This window comes from Macaca mulatta, chromosome X, assembly GCF_049350105.2.
Source record: "Macaca mulatta isolate MMU2019108-1 chromosome X, T2T-MMU8v2.0, whole genome shotgun sequence".
NCBI classification, from domain to species: Eukaryota; Metazoa; Chordata; class Mammalia; order Primates; family Cercopithecidae; genus Macaca; species Macaca mulatta.
In genome coordinates this window covers 91,791,286-91,805,859 of record NC_133426.1, presented here as the reverse complement: position 1 = coordinate 91,805,859, position 14,574 = coordinate 91,791,286, and the positions used below count along the sequence as shown (strand labels likewise).

General features: G+C 34.8%; 1 protein-coding gene across 3 annotated transcripts in view; it reads left to right on the top strand.

Annotated features, from left to right (window-relative positions):
• The window catches only part of POF1B (POF1B actin binding protein), a 107,569-nt gene that overhangs the window by 29,951 nt on the left and 63,044 nt on the right, over nucleotides 1–14,574 (top strand). For 2 of the 3 annotated variants that reach the window (XM_015127759.3, XM_015127757.3), the window contains exons 5-6: nucleotides 994–1,095; nucleotides 5,914–6,096. In XM_015127759.3, coding sequence (XP_014983245.1) covers nucleotides 994–1,095; nucleotides 5,914–6,096 — 285 coding nt within the window. The remainder of the gene's footprint in view (nucleotides 1–993; nucleotides 1,096–5,913; nucleotides 6,097–14,574) is intronic. The other variant, XM_077988095.1, reaches the window with a different exon arrangement.

Here is a 14,574-nt window from a genome sequence, read left to right as displayed (position 1 = left end):
TCCAGCTGCTCTGAGTATTTACAATAGCAGACTACAAAAATCCTAGCACGTTTTGTTGATTTTGAAATGTTCTTAAATACATTAACCAGTGACAGGCTTGCCTATGTGGTCTTCTATAGTATTCCCCTATATCACAAAATAAATGAATGCAAATTGTGTTTCATAGAAAAACAACAAACAAAACAACTCCAGATCTCCCTACACAAGTAGACTTCAAATGAAAACGAAAGGAAGGGAAAAGAACATGGTGCATATGACATTTATTTTAGACTCCTGGTCTGATTCTTATTAGCTCTTCCCCAGTTTCTTTCAGATTTTGGACATGTCACCAGCCTATATTTCGTTGGCTGACGTCTTCTAGGCACTCAGCTAATCTTACAGCAATTTAGTTGAATATATGGAGATAAAGTGGCTCTTAAAGCCTCTACTCTGCTCTTAATATTCAAAACATATGTTGTTCTGAGAGTCTTAGCCTTGATTATAATCACAATTAAGAATTGTACATTTCAAGGGCACCCAATTGAGTTGCAGAAAAAAATCTTTAATATATTTCTACCTACTTTGTGGCCTAGTCATGCTGAAATATGTTTATTTTGCATTTCTCCAACAATTTTTGCATAGAAAGAAATCTTCCAGTGAACCCAATTTAAATGAGATTGACCTCATGCTTGCATACCTCGAAGGAAACTCATTATATCTTGCCTTAGGAACAGAGAGAAAATTATCTTTTCCACTCTCCACCAATCTCCACAAAAGACGTTATTAGGCCTAGTAAAATGTAATAGGAGAAATCCAGATTGTTCTTTTTGATAAAGGGAACTACCTTTATTATTATTTCCTTGCATCTACCAACATTATTGGGATGTCATTCCACTCTCTTCCTAAGGACGGCCACTACCTCGGAGCCTATTAGACACTGGATATTTGCCTAATTTAACATTACTCTGAAAAGACAACTCTCAAAACAAAACATATAATTTACTATCATTTTAGGAACCACTGTCTCAATTCCTAAGAGGAAGCCATTTCTTCCCAGGAAACAACGTTATTTATGAAAAAACGATAAGAAAAGTGGAGAAGCTAAATACTGACCAGGTAAGTAATGTTTGTTTAAAAACTTGTTTTTAAGTGTATAATTTTGAATTGTGAGTATTTTAATAGAGCTCAAGTGACGTTCAACTGTGAAGTGCAAGGCAAGACCACCATGACTTATAATATGCTATGATATCTAGAACCCTTCATACCATCCTTAATACTTTCATATCCATTTTTCATGTGAAGTATTATTGTCCCCTTTTTACTGAAAGAAAATTGAAACCAGGATATGTGAATTCACATAGAAAATTAATGGCAGAATCTGAACTTAATATAGATATCCCAATGCCTTGTGTGCTATCCTTTAAACTGGTCCAACAAAAATCATAATTTAAAACATAATTTTGTTCTAATTCTTTTAATATAGAATGAATTTTAAATGAACAATACATAGGAACAGATATGTGAAATACCATATACTGTAAAAGATCTAGAAAACTAAAGCTTCTAGTACATTTAAAAAATTCTGTTACGCTCAAATCGACAGACCAAGTATAAAACTGCAGCAAGGCCACAGTAATTCCATGGCATCTAGAGCCACAAGTCCTTCATGCAGAGTTGTTACTATAATGAACTGAGGTTTCATATTGCTCTTCTCAGTTCATACAAGCATGTCCAGTCCAATGTCCAGGACTTGTCTGTTGGACATTCTTGAACTAGGGCAGTGTATTAGTTTCTTAGAGCTGCTGCAACAAAGTACCACAAACTGTGTGGTTTAAAACAACAGAAATTTATTGTCTCACAGTTCTGGAGGCCAGAAGTCTGAACTTACTGTGTTCGCAGGGCTATGTTCTCTCTGAAGCTGACAGAGAAGGAACTCTTCCATTCCTGTCTCCTTGCTTTTGGTAGCCTCAGACATTCCTCGGCTTGTAGATGCATCACTGCAGTACTTTGTCTTCCTATGGAAACTTTCCTGTGTGTCTTCACATCATCTTCTGTCTGTGCATGTTTGTTTCTGTGTCCAAATTTGCATTTTTATAAGGACACCAGTCATATTGTATTAGGGCCATCCTAATGACTTGATTATCTCTATAAAGACTCTGTCTCTAAATAGAGTCACATCCTGAGTTACTGGAGTTAGGACTTCAGCATATCTTGGCTGTGGGAGGGTACAATTCGACCCATAATAGGCAGTTAAAACACTATCAAATCAGTTTTGATAACAAAATCATTTTTTTCATATGCAAATCAAACTGACTAAAAAATTATATCTTTTCCTTTTTGAACTTTTTGGCATAAGAACTCATTTTATTTTTATGAGCACTTGTGGACATACCAGATTCATAGGAACTAATACATTATTACTTATTTGTGTTCAGTTAAAATGAAGCCAACTTTCAGAATCATAAACATGCAAATCTTTAACATTTTGGTTTGCTTGGAAAGCTGGATATAGTCTGAAGGGTTTGCTATGATCTGTATTGAACACATATCTTACAGAGGAGCAGCAGAGTATTTCTGGACATTATGATACCAAGTAGAAAAAATTTCATGAAATGTACCTATTCTTCAAGGAGTGTTTTCCTTTATAACAAATCAAATTATAACATCTGTCCTTTATCCATCTGGGCTACAGAAAATAAGTTTGACACGTTTTAAATAATAAGGAATGTTAGAGGCAAATCATTTCATGCTGCTTCTAGCTTCTTATTTTCAAGAGAACAAATAGTGTTTCTAATTATTGACTCTAGAGTAAAAGATTGAATATCTTGTACATTGTTGCTGTGCAGCTGGAACAACTAAAGACTAGCTCCTTTAAGAGAATACTGCAGCTATTTACTGTTCTTGAGTATTTACTTGTTTATGCCCACTTCTTCTTATTAATTACTTAAACAGTTTGGGAGTTTGGGAACCGCCATGAAAGCTACCCAATGTAAAAGAAACCATGCAGATAGAGCAAACTTCAATTGCTTTGTCCTAGTAGTTTCCTCAGTGATGGAGATAAACTAGGACAATCTGAGTAAAGCCAAAGTCTGGATGAACCTGTTTACCGTCACATGTGACCAAATCAAATAGGACTAGCTCTTAGGAGATGAGAACTGTTCAAGAAAAAAGAGATCTTTGTAGTGGAAGGGTGGTAAAGTGGTGCCAGGTGCAAGATAACTATCCAGTTCATATGATTTGTACTCATCATAATTCTTTTTACTCTATCAAAAAGGAAAAACAATATGACAAATCAGAAATGTTTGATCTTTTTGTACTTTAAAAATTCAGCTTATTATGTATTTTAAAAATATGATGAATATATGAACATTTTGCTTTAGAAAAAGAACTTTAGTAGTCAGGTGTAAGAATTAAAAACTGAAAACCTGCTAAGACCTCAGTGGTACCAGTAAATGGTTCATAGGCCAAATGGGCTCAGGTAACCTGCAAGGCACCACAGATGACGGGAATGTCAGTGTTCTATTCAAGAGACAACTGGACAACTGATACACTAACAAAGGATTTTTTTTTTTTTTTTTTTTTTTTTTAAGACGGAGTCTCACTCTGTCCCCCAGGCTGGAGTGCAGTGGCGCGATCTCGGCTCACTGCAACCTCCGCCTCCTGGGTTCATGCCATTCTCCTGCCTCAGTCTCCCGAGTAGCTGGGACTGCAGGCGCCCGCCACCACGCCCGGCTAATTTTTGGTATTTTTTAGTAGAGACGGGGTTTCACCATGTTAGCCAGGATGGTCTCGATATCCTGACCTCGTGATCCACCCGCCTTGGCCTCACAAAGTGCTGGGATTATAGGCATGAGCCACCGTGCCCGGCCAGGAAGATTTTTAAGAAACAGGTTTTGTTTTCTTTATTGCCCTCTAGTGATGTGTGCTTTCCAAGAGTTTCCTAACTTGCTTTGTGAGGAACATACTGTTTTGTTTTGTTTTATTCCTTCAGGAGAGGTTCTATTTCAATAGCCTACAGGCTCTCCGATGAGTGATAGTCATCTCAGACTATCAGTGTAATTTTACCTCATTCCAATATATGAAGATATTTTGTAACATAAAAGATAATAATAATGTAACATACATTCACCCCCAAAATTCCTACACTGTAAAGATTTTAGTGCTAGTATATGTACAAAGTGTGTAATATTTGAAAAGAGTCTAGAGAAAATGATACCATGAACTTATTCTATGACCTTTATTATCTTTATATCTACCAAGGCAACTTCTATTTGTAAAATGTGTTTGTTATATATATTTCATTTTTTTCAAAATATTTTTTGTATACATGAAAAGGTAATTTTTATTCATGGAAAAATTTTAAAGTATAAAAAAATTGAGAGGCATAAAAAGAGCATTGAAAGGTATACGGTGACAAATAAACCTCCTTATCCAGACACTTTTGTCCCCAGTTTCTCCTCCCAGAAGCAGCTACTCTTAAAACTCTTTTGGTCTATGCATTTCAAAGCAGTTATATATATTTGTAAATGTATATGTCACTTAAAAAAAAGTTACAGCAGAAAGAGTATACTATTTCATTCTTTTGTACTTTGTTTTTTTTCATTTAATACAGCTTGAAAATTATTTCATATAAAAATTTAAAATATGAAGTGTTTTACTGTATTAATATAGGTCAACTTTCCATAGTCAAAAGGATATAGTGCATTACATTTATACTTTCAAAATTAATTGTATGTGCATACATATAGCACTGTGATTCAAAATACAGTATGTTTCTTTTGAAAACAGGCTTCCAGATGTCTCTTATCGAAGTAGAATAATCACAAGATAAGAAAGCAAATTCAAGTATGCCTGAAATCCCCCAAACTAAAATAACTAGATATCTTTTCTTAGTCCGTGCTCTATACTTACCAGAAAAAAAGCCATGACAAATAAGCAGATAACAACAATTTAGTTTAAAAACAACAAATTCCAGAATATCTTGGGGTCAGTGCAAATTCAGCCTAATATCCTAAAAGAAGTCTAAGCTGTAAATCATGAGTTCCAGTCCCAAGTTTGCCATTAATTAATTGTGTTATTATGAGCAAATTCTCTTACTTTTCTAGACCTCAGAGTTTTTTTTTCCATCTGCAAAATTATTAGGGTAAATGATAAAGTTGATGATGATTATGAAAATTATGATGATGCGATCATAATAATAATGTTTGTTACTCACCTACTTTGTAGTAATCAACTTATAGACATTAGTTTATTTACTTCTCATAGCACCCCAATGGAATATGTACCATCTTCACTTTTATAAATGGGAAAACAGAGGCTCATAAAGGTTGCATACACAGTTTCTCAAGATCAGAGTTAGTGATAAAATCAGAGTTAGAATCCATGTTTTCTAGGTCTGAAGTTTCAGTGGCTGGCTTTTTTTATCTTTTTAATAAATTTATCCTTAAGTTTCATAAGGATAAGAACTTTGCTCCCCACCCACTGTGACTCTAATATGCTTCCTGACATTGAAAATCACTATACTATATTATTTTTTCATTTTAAATTTATCTATATCTTCAGTATTATCGTGTTTTATGTAATTAGATTCTGAAGTGCCTACTGAGTCATCAAAGTAATACTAATATTAATATTCATTATGATTTTAGTGTTAATATAGCTGGAATATTAATTTAATTAGAACATGCAATGCCTTGGCCAATCTAGATAAGTATTTGGATGGTCATGACAACTTGATCAAATAAAAGCAGAATTCAATGCAAATTTTCCCAATGAAAAAAATTGAAAAAATATCACTAGTTAAAACTATAAATCCTAGGGTTTGAATTGTAGTGAAAGAAAACATTAAATTTAAAAAAAAATGGTTTCAGATGTTTTTCTTGATTAGTAATGTTTATCCTAAGTGGCTGTTTTTGGCATGTGTATGTGTCTTAGGAGTGCCATCCTCAGGCTCAATGCCATCATCACATTGTCCAACAGCCCCAGGTCATCCACTCTGCACACTGGCAACAACCTGATTCTAGCCAGCAAATCCAAGCCATCACAGGAAATGATCCAATTTCTACACATACTGGAAATGAACTGTGCCATAGTGGATCAAGCCAGATTTGTGAGCAGGTAAGATCAATCAGCTGATTCCTTAACAAACTGAAATAACATTCTTGAACTCTTCTCATACCACTGTGCAGGTGCTCCCATTAAATTTTCATCAAAATACTGAGAAGTTATACCACTGGTATTTGTGCCTTGTCATAGCATATTTAGAACAAATCTTCCCATCTTCTCTCAGAAGACAAAACAATTTAGGTCCACTAAGACATTAAATCTATGAGGTTAGTTATGAACCGGTTAATGAATACCTAATCTGTAGCGGATCTTCAGTTCTAAAATGGGCCCAATAGTTGTGCAATGTTAAATATTTTCATGAGGTATCATATTTAAATGAACAATAAATTGGCAGTTATATTATCTAAGATTTCAATGGTCACATTTCACAAACTAGTATTTACTTCCTGTATGTCTTCTTTGAGAATATATACATACTTTCTGTATGTCTTCTTTGAGAATATATTATTTGACTTGAGAATCAAGTCAAAATATGTATAGATTTTATTATGTATCACATTGACAAAATAGAAACTAGAACTTAGTTGCTAAGGAGAAATCTCATGTAATACAATTCTTGGTAATTTATGTTATGAAGACTTTGGAATCTTGTAAACATCTGCTATACAAGTGTTGAAGGAAAAATATTTTCTTGTATCTTGGTAAAACTAACATTAATAACTAGAACAATAGGGAATCAACCATCACTTGTATTTTTCTAGATCTCCAATTGACCTCTTTCATAGGCGCCTCTTACTAAAAGACAAAAGAATATAAGAAAAAATAAAGAAGGAGCCAGTCCACATAAATTTGATTGTTGTATATTAAATATACATGAGATTATTTCTAAGAACTGAAATTTTGAAATATACATTCTGGCCACATTAGTCAAAAAGAACTACAAAAGATTTAAAATCCATGTTTTGTCAATCTAAGAAAAGCCTAGAGCCAGGTTCAGTGACTCACATCTGCATTCCCAGGACTTTGGTATGCCAAGGCTGGAGGATCTCTTGAAGCCAACAGTTCAAGACAAGCCTGGTCAACATAGTGAGACCCTTGTCTCTACATTTTTTACAGTTTTCTAATTTAAAAAAAGCCTAAAAATGTCTTTCTTCTGTATATCTGCATAGAAACATTGGCCTCTAGGATAACTCATAGAATATAATCCAGAAGGTATTGAATATTTACCTTAAGTGAATTAGATACAACTATAAAAAAGCCATTTTATTAGATTAGATCATTTGAAATTGTCATTTTTGTAGGTTGAAACTGGCATAATAGCAACAATTTTATACAGTTCAACCTAATCCTTAACTTTGCTTTGCCTTCGTTTCCTCTAATAGGGGAAAGTGGCAGGCACATATAAAAGCATAATACAAACCAAAGCGTTTTCAGTCATAAAAGAGGAAGAAGCAACACACTTTGGGAACAAAAGAGTGAAGAAATTAATTTTGGCTGAGAAATCAAGGAAGGCTGTGTTGAGGAGGAAGTAATTAACCTGGGCTTTGAAAAACGGGCAGAATTTCCATATACGGTATTGATATTGCATGGAAATAATATCCTAGGCAGAGGGAACCACATAAACAAAGTTATAGATTTGGGAAAGTAAATTCTGGGTTTCAGAAAAAGTTAGGGGTTTGATTTTTATGGCATGAAAGACATGCGACAAGGAGTATTACGGTGTAGTGTTAATATGATACATTAAGGCCAGGTCATGAGATTCTCAAGTGTTAATTTAAAAACTTTGGGCTTTCTTTAGTAGGCAATGGAGGATGAGTGAAGGTTGCTGAGTAGGAAAATACTAATAGATACTATGGTTAGCATATTAATTTTCTTCTTACAACGATCAGATTAGGAAGGTGCTATTGTTGTCCTTATTGCTCATATAAGGTAACTGAGTTTCAAAGAGTTTAAAATATGTGCAAAGACTTACACAGCTAGCATGCGGTACAGCCAAGATTTATATATATGTAGGCTGACTCCAGAGCCCATTGATAGTTCCTCCTTGAATTTGGGTCATTTATGTGGAGAGTCCTTGAGCAATAGTATAAAAATAAAGAAAGCACTTGGTTAAGAAGAGTCTGACACAGGGAAGGTATTGGTGATAGAAAGCAGACTAGTTTCAGGGTATGGAGACCTGAGTTCTTGTCCTAATTCTGTTCTTCTCAAGCTATATGTTCTTAGTAAGACAAAATCTCTCAGCAACATCCTCATCCATAAAATACTAAATAAAAATATGTGCTGGAAATTTTTTATAAACTACAAAGTCTACAACTTGAAAAAAATCAATGGGGAAAACTTTGCAAAGAAAATATTATTAGAAGCTATTTTAATAGTCTAGGTGTAAAACAAAGTAGAATAATGACAATAGAAATGGTAGGAGGGACAATTATCAGAGATGGGAACTGTATGACAGGATTAAGAGTTTGTCCAGTGGCAACAGTAATGTTATGATATTCTTTTCCCAGCTTAGTACATCTAATAATACATTTGACTAGACTATATGTTGTCTACTCAGTAAAGGGGCAGAATTGGGTAACTAATATATCACTTTTTATTATTCATACTGTAGTTTGAGATTTTTATGTAGCTTTTGTAAAGGCTGAAGGATTTTTTTCTTTAATTTTATTAAATTCTGCTTTTTTCCATTTTAGATAATCTCTTTTTTTATTGTACTTTAAGTTCTCGGATACATGTACAGAATGTGCAGGTTTGTTTACATAGATATAAATGTGCCATGGTGGTTTGCTGCACCCATCAACCTGTCATCTACGTTAGGTATTTCTCCTAATGCTATCCCTCCACAGCCCCCAACCCCCAGTTTTTTCAATATTTTTTAAGGATGAAGTTGAAGTGCTGCTGAAAATAGAATAGGCCCTTGGAAGCACTAGTCTGTTGGAAGCTTAGAGTTAGTAATTTCACTTGTATAGATTACATTGGATTGGGCCCATTCCTGCTCAGAGTGATGACAGGGTAACCTGCTTGTGCAGATCCCATGGACAAAGGAGGGAGTTCTCCCATCTAGGCTCCTTGGTGTTTACATGTCCCCCGTCGTGATATGTGGGTAGAAGAGTATCTTTAAAGAGTAATATGCAGACATAGGTTAGGCTGTTTTAAAACTAAAGTAGGACCCATTTTCCCCATTTTCACAGTTTGTGTTTAGAGTTAAATTGTAGTTTGGAAGGAGCGTGGTAAAGAGGAATAGAACACAAGCACTCAATTTAATTATCTGAATTTATAAAACTTGATCGTGCTGAGCTGTATGAGCTTCAGCAATAGACTTAGCTGGACTGAACCTCAGTTTCTACATCTCTAAAAGGGGAAGAATCATACTTTAATGTACAATATATCCTACAAGAGGATTAAATGAGATAAAATATGTAAAGCATCTATCTTAGTGTCAAGTCCATAGCAGATGCTGAAATTAATCTTTGATTATTGATCTTCTTCCCCAACTCTGGATCGCAAATGTTTCAAATCACCAATATAAGAAATTAGTTTCACTGTAAGACTATTTTTAGATGAAATTAGATCATCTTTATAGTACTTTCCCCAAAGTGAAAGGCATTAAAAATATTTTTCAAAATCAGATATCTAAAAACGTGGCTTTAAAATATTCTATAAAATTAATTTATGTACATTTTCCATGGTCCTCCCTAGTAATATCACCCTTCTGATTTCAAATTCAAAATATTACAAGTCACCTATACTTTCCTGAAGAAATTAAGGATAACATACTGTGATCATTTTCCTGTCATTAGCAAGGAACAGATAATTTTACACCTGTTGATGACAGGGAAAAGCTCAGCTGAACTTATTTTACAAGTTGTCATATAGGTGGCGTTTGTAAGAAGTATTCAAATAAGTGTATATAGTGTGTGTACAACTCTCTTCCACTTGGCTTGAGGATTCAGGGAATTCTTTTGTAGTCATGGGAAGATGTAAAGGGAACAGTCCTGATCACCTGGATTGTGCTATTGCCAATGAAAAATACTCCAATTTGTGATGTGATGCCTTTAATGAATTGAAAAAAAACATCATATCTTAGTGTCAGGTGCTTTTTCTGGCACGTTTCTGGGAAGCTCGCTATAATGTTTATTTAACATGTCATTCACCAATGATAGAATTTCAGGGCTGGTTAGTTCAATAAACTCAGCAGTTCTGTCTATCCCTTCACTCATTAACAGGTGGCTCAAGTTTCTCTCCATGTTTATTGCCCTCTTCAACCCCATTATTGAAAATGAGTGCCTTTCATGTAAACGTCTATTCCCTGCTGTTGCTTCCACAAATTTAATTAGTGTCCATTTGGGGCCTATCTTTTTCCCAACACTACCTTATCTGTCTTCTGCAACCTCTGCAACCTCTTGCTATGAAACCTTTTTGAACTACTGTTTTATGGCAAACTCAACTTTATTTTTAACACGTTGTTACTTATTTGCTGTTTTAGAAATCAGTTTTTTTAATTAAAGTAATATATGTGCGTAGTTTAAAAGGCCAAATAGCAGTAAAAGGCATATAACAAACAGCAATTCCCTGTCCCTACCCTCTTCACCACCCAGAGCTGATCCCCAGAGGCAACCATTTTCAATTGTTAGCTTTGTCTTGTGATATTTACTTGCATTTAGCTAAATTGCTATATATAAAGCTAAATGATATGCATGTATTTTTAGTATGCATAAACTTATAGTACGCATATACTTAATGCTGCTATGTCTTGATTTATCGGTGTTATATATTATCTGTTGATAATTCTGACACACAAAGGTTTAATTCTATTAATCTCTCATCCAACTGTTTTCATCCCTTCCATCATCCCAATATAGTTAAATCTCCATTTAGTTTTGGTAAATCAGTGTTCAGTGTTTATATTATTATTGCTATAAAATATCATTTACTGCTGAACCAAATTGTGTATTATTTTGCTTCTTTCATTAGCACAACTTTTTGCTGGTGTTAATAATTCTCTAATTTTTTTCATTTGCTTGTTTTTTGTGTATCTATTGTTAATTCTTTTCTCAGTACACAAATGTTCTGGTTCCTATTGATCAATTATCCCTTACTAACCTTCAACTCTCTTTGAAACTCTGTAATCCATATACACCACCCGCCTTGGTTTGAATTATCACTCTCTACTGACATTTTGGTCACTCTCTTAACAGTTTCATCAGCCAATTTACAATCTTCTCTCCACTTCCTACTGAATCTAGAATCATCTATAAGAATTTCACCACCCACATCAGTACCCTTTCCCACACTGTCTTCAAGGTTCTTCCTCACTCTCAATTTCTTCATTTCTACGTCTTCAGTTCACATAGCCTTTGGCCAGTCTTTGAATTTATATCTTCACTTGAAACTGTTTAACCTGGGATTCTGAATGTCTCTTTCTCTTGCCATCACATTCTTATTTTATCTCTTACTCTCTCATTTCTGTTTAACGTCACCTTCACCAAACTCTCCAGCCCTCAATTCTAAGCCACACTGGTTTCCATTGTCAGCCAGTTCAGCAATGATCTTGCTAGAAGCCCTTCTCCTTTTACTGTCATCACTTTGCTGATCCTTTGCTTTGTATAGACTGCCATCCACCTTCTGTGCCCCTAGATTTTGATTTCTTTGTTTCCTAGAGAACGTCTTCAGACTAAACCAATTTAGTCTAGTACAGATTGTCTCGGTCTTTCTGGACTCCCACCATTGTTAAACAGCCCTTTTAATAGTTTCTAATCAAGTCATTACCAGTCTTCAATGTCTAATTCTTATCTTTCCCACCCTGCTCATACTCCAAGTCTCACTGCTGCTGTCTCCCTCTCTGCAGGTAGCCTTGCCTTCTACTAACAATAGATAGTGGAACTCGAACTTTAGTGTGCACCAGAATCAATTGGAAGAATTATTTAAGGAGAGATTACTGGGGCGTGATAATCTGCATTTTCAAGTTCCCTGGTTATCCTAACGCTATTTTACTGGTCCAGGGACCACAATTTTGGTTCACCACATGAATTCCTTCAATGCTCCACTTTACTGAAAAATTTTTCTATACCATCAGCAAACTTCTGATTCTTTTGATCTTCAAGAATTAAGACTCTAACTTTGTGATCAGGGTGACTCCCTTTGTGACCCTACAATTCTATTGACTTATAATCTCATCTCTTTTGTTCCTTTCATCTGAAAAATTTCCAAAGGAGGGAGGCATACTCTCAGATGCCATTTTCTCACTATTCACACATTCCTCAACACTGCAAACCAGATTCTAGCTTCACTATGTTCCTGAAAGTGCTTTTATTGACCTCCAAGTTGCCAAATCCCACTTACTTTTCTTGACCCTAATTTTGTTTCAGTTCTACTGCATTTAGTACTGCTTATCTGTTCTATTCTTGATATATTTCTTTCCATTATACTGTACTGCTGCTTCTATGACTTCTTCTTAGGCACTTCTTCCTTCTTTCATCAGGACCTCTTCTCCAAGGACCCATTCTTGGCCCCTGATATGGTTTGGCTGTGTACCCAACAAAATCTCATCTTGAATGCTCATGTGTTGTGGGAGGGACCAGGTAGGAGGTAATTGTATCATGGAGGCAGGTCTTTCTCATTCTGATCTTGTGATAGTGAGTCAGTTTCATGAGATCTGACGGTTTTATAAGAGGGAGTTTCCCCACACAAGCTCTCTCTTTTTGCCTGCTGCCATCCATGTAAGACATGGCTTGGTCTTCCTTATCTCCCACCATGATTGTGAGGCCTCCCAAGCCCTGTGGAAGTGTAAGTCCATTAAATCTCTTCCTTTTATAAATTGTCCATTCTCAAGTATGTCTTTATCAGCAGCATGAGAACAGACTAATACAGGCCTCCTTCTTTTTTTCTACCTTCTGTTCGTTGACAACATGATATAAAATCTTGACCTTTGCTACTACTTTTGTATGGACAATACCCCAAACTTTCTCAGCTCCAATGCATCATTTTTAATTGCCTACCTGACATCTCTACTTGACTGTCCCACAGTCATCTCAAACGAATCATATCAGCTTTTCACTCTGTCTCATCTATTAATGATATATCCAGTGCTTTATTTGTCTTAATATTTAACACCTTTTTTTACTGTTCTCTCTACTTTGCCACTCCACACCTAATCAGTTGTCATAGTTTGATGATTCTTTCTTCATACAACCTCTCTCATACAGTTGAAAGTTAGGTTTTCTTCTTGGAACTCTTAGCATTTGATCTGTAGCTCTCATTAGAGCCCTTGTTGCAGAATTCCCATTGTTTATGAGAAAAAGGTTTGCAAATTCTTGATACTCACTTTATAGTACAAGAAAATATCATTTTATTTTACATTTTATTTTCTGATGAGAAAGAATAATTTAAACTGTTAGAAATGTTATTATTCAATCACTTATACCCATTATAAAATTACAACCCAAACCACCTACATTGTTTTTAATTGGTTGGGGAAAGAAGAATGTCAAACTGGAAACACACACACACGCACGCACACACACACACACACCCAAAAAGGAAATGAGAATAGCTTTGAATAAGTTTCACTAAGTCCATTTCAGTGTGATTTGTTGAAGCACCTCTTACAACTAGTGCTTTTCCCTCTATTCTGCTTAATATGTAGCTCCAATTTTATTGTTTATTATAAGCAACTTTTTCACTACTTACTTACCTTGAAAGATTAGGCTGTTAAAAGGGATGTCCTTAATATTTCTTTTGATGAACAAGATGAGTTGATGCAGAATCAGCATTATTATTATTTTTATGGTGATAAAAATACTTTTATACAACAAATGTTTACTTAGGACTTATTATATCCAAGTACTATGCTGGGCACTAGAACTTAAAAAAACAACAGTATCTCTACTCCCAGGTAGTTGCGAGTCTTATAGAAAATGAGACAATTGTCTTTCATTTCTTCTGTCATTCCAGTAGCAAACTGTACATATGCCTTAAATTAAAGAAAATTATTTGCACAATTGTTTAAAAATTTACTGAGCACTTTTCCCCTTATTTAATTTTATTTGATGCCTCCTGCAATACTAAATTGCCTACATAATACAGTTGAAAAAAAACAGGTACAGAGAAGATAAGCAATTTACTTAACTCACAAATGGGAAATGGAAGCTCCACATTTGTTCTCAAATTCAATTATTTTTTCATTACAACATTTTACTATCTATATTTCTTCACGTAGAAAGTTAAATTAGTTCTTTATTTCAAGTACAGAACTGTTATGGTTAAATAAGTCTTCATTTTAGAATTGTGACTATTGTACAGTACATTCAATTCAGTGACAACATGTGTTGAAAATCTAATATGAACCAGGAGGTGGGGCAAGATGGACAAAGAGAAGCTTCCACCAATTGTCCTCCCTGCAGGAGCACCAAAACTAACAACTAGCTACATACACAAGAAAGTATTTTAATAAGAACCAAAAATTAGGTGAGTGATCACAGTACCTGAATGTAACTTCATATCACTGAAAGAGGCACTGATGAGGGTAGG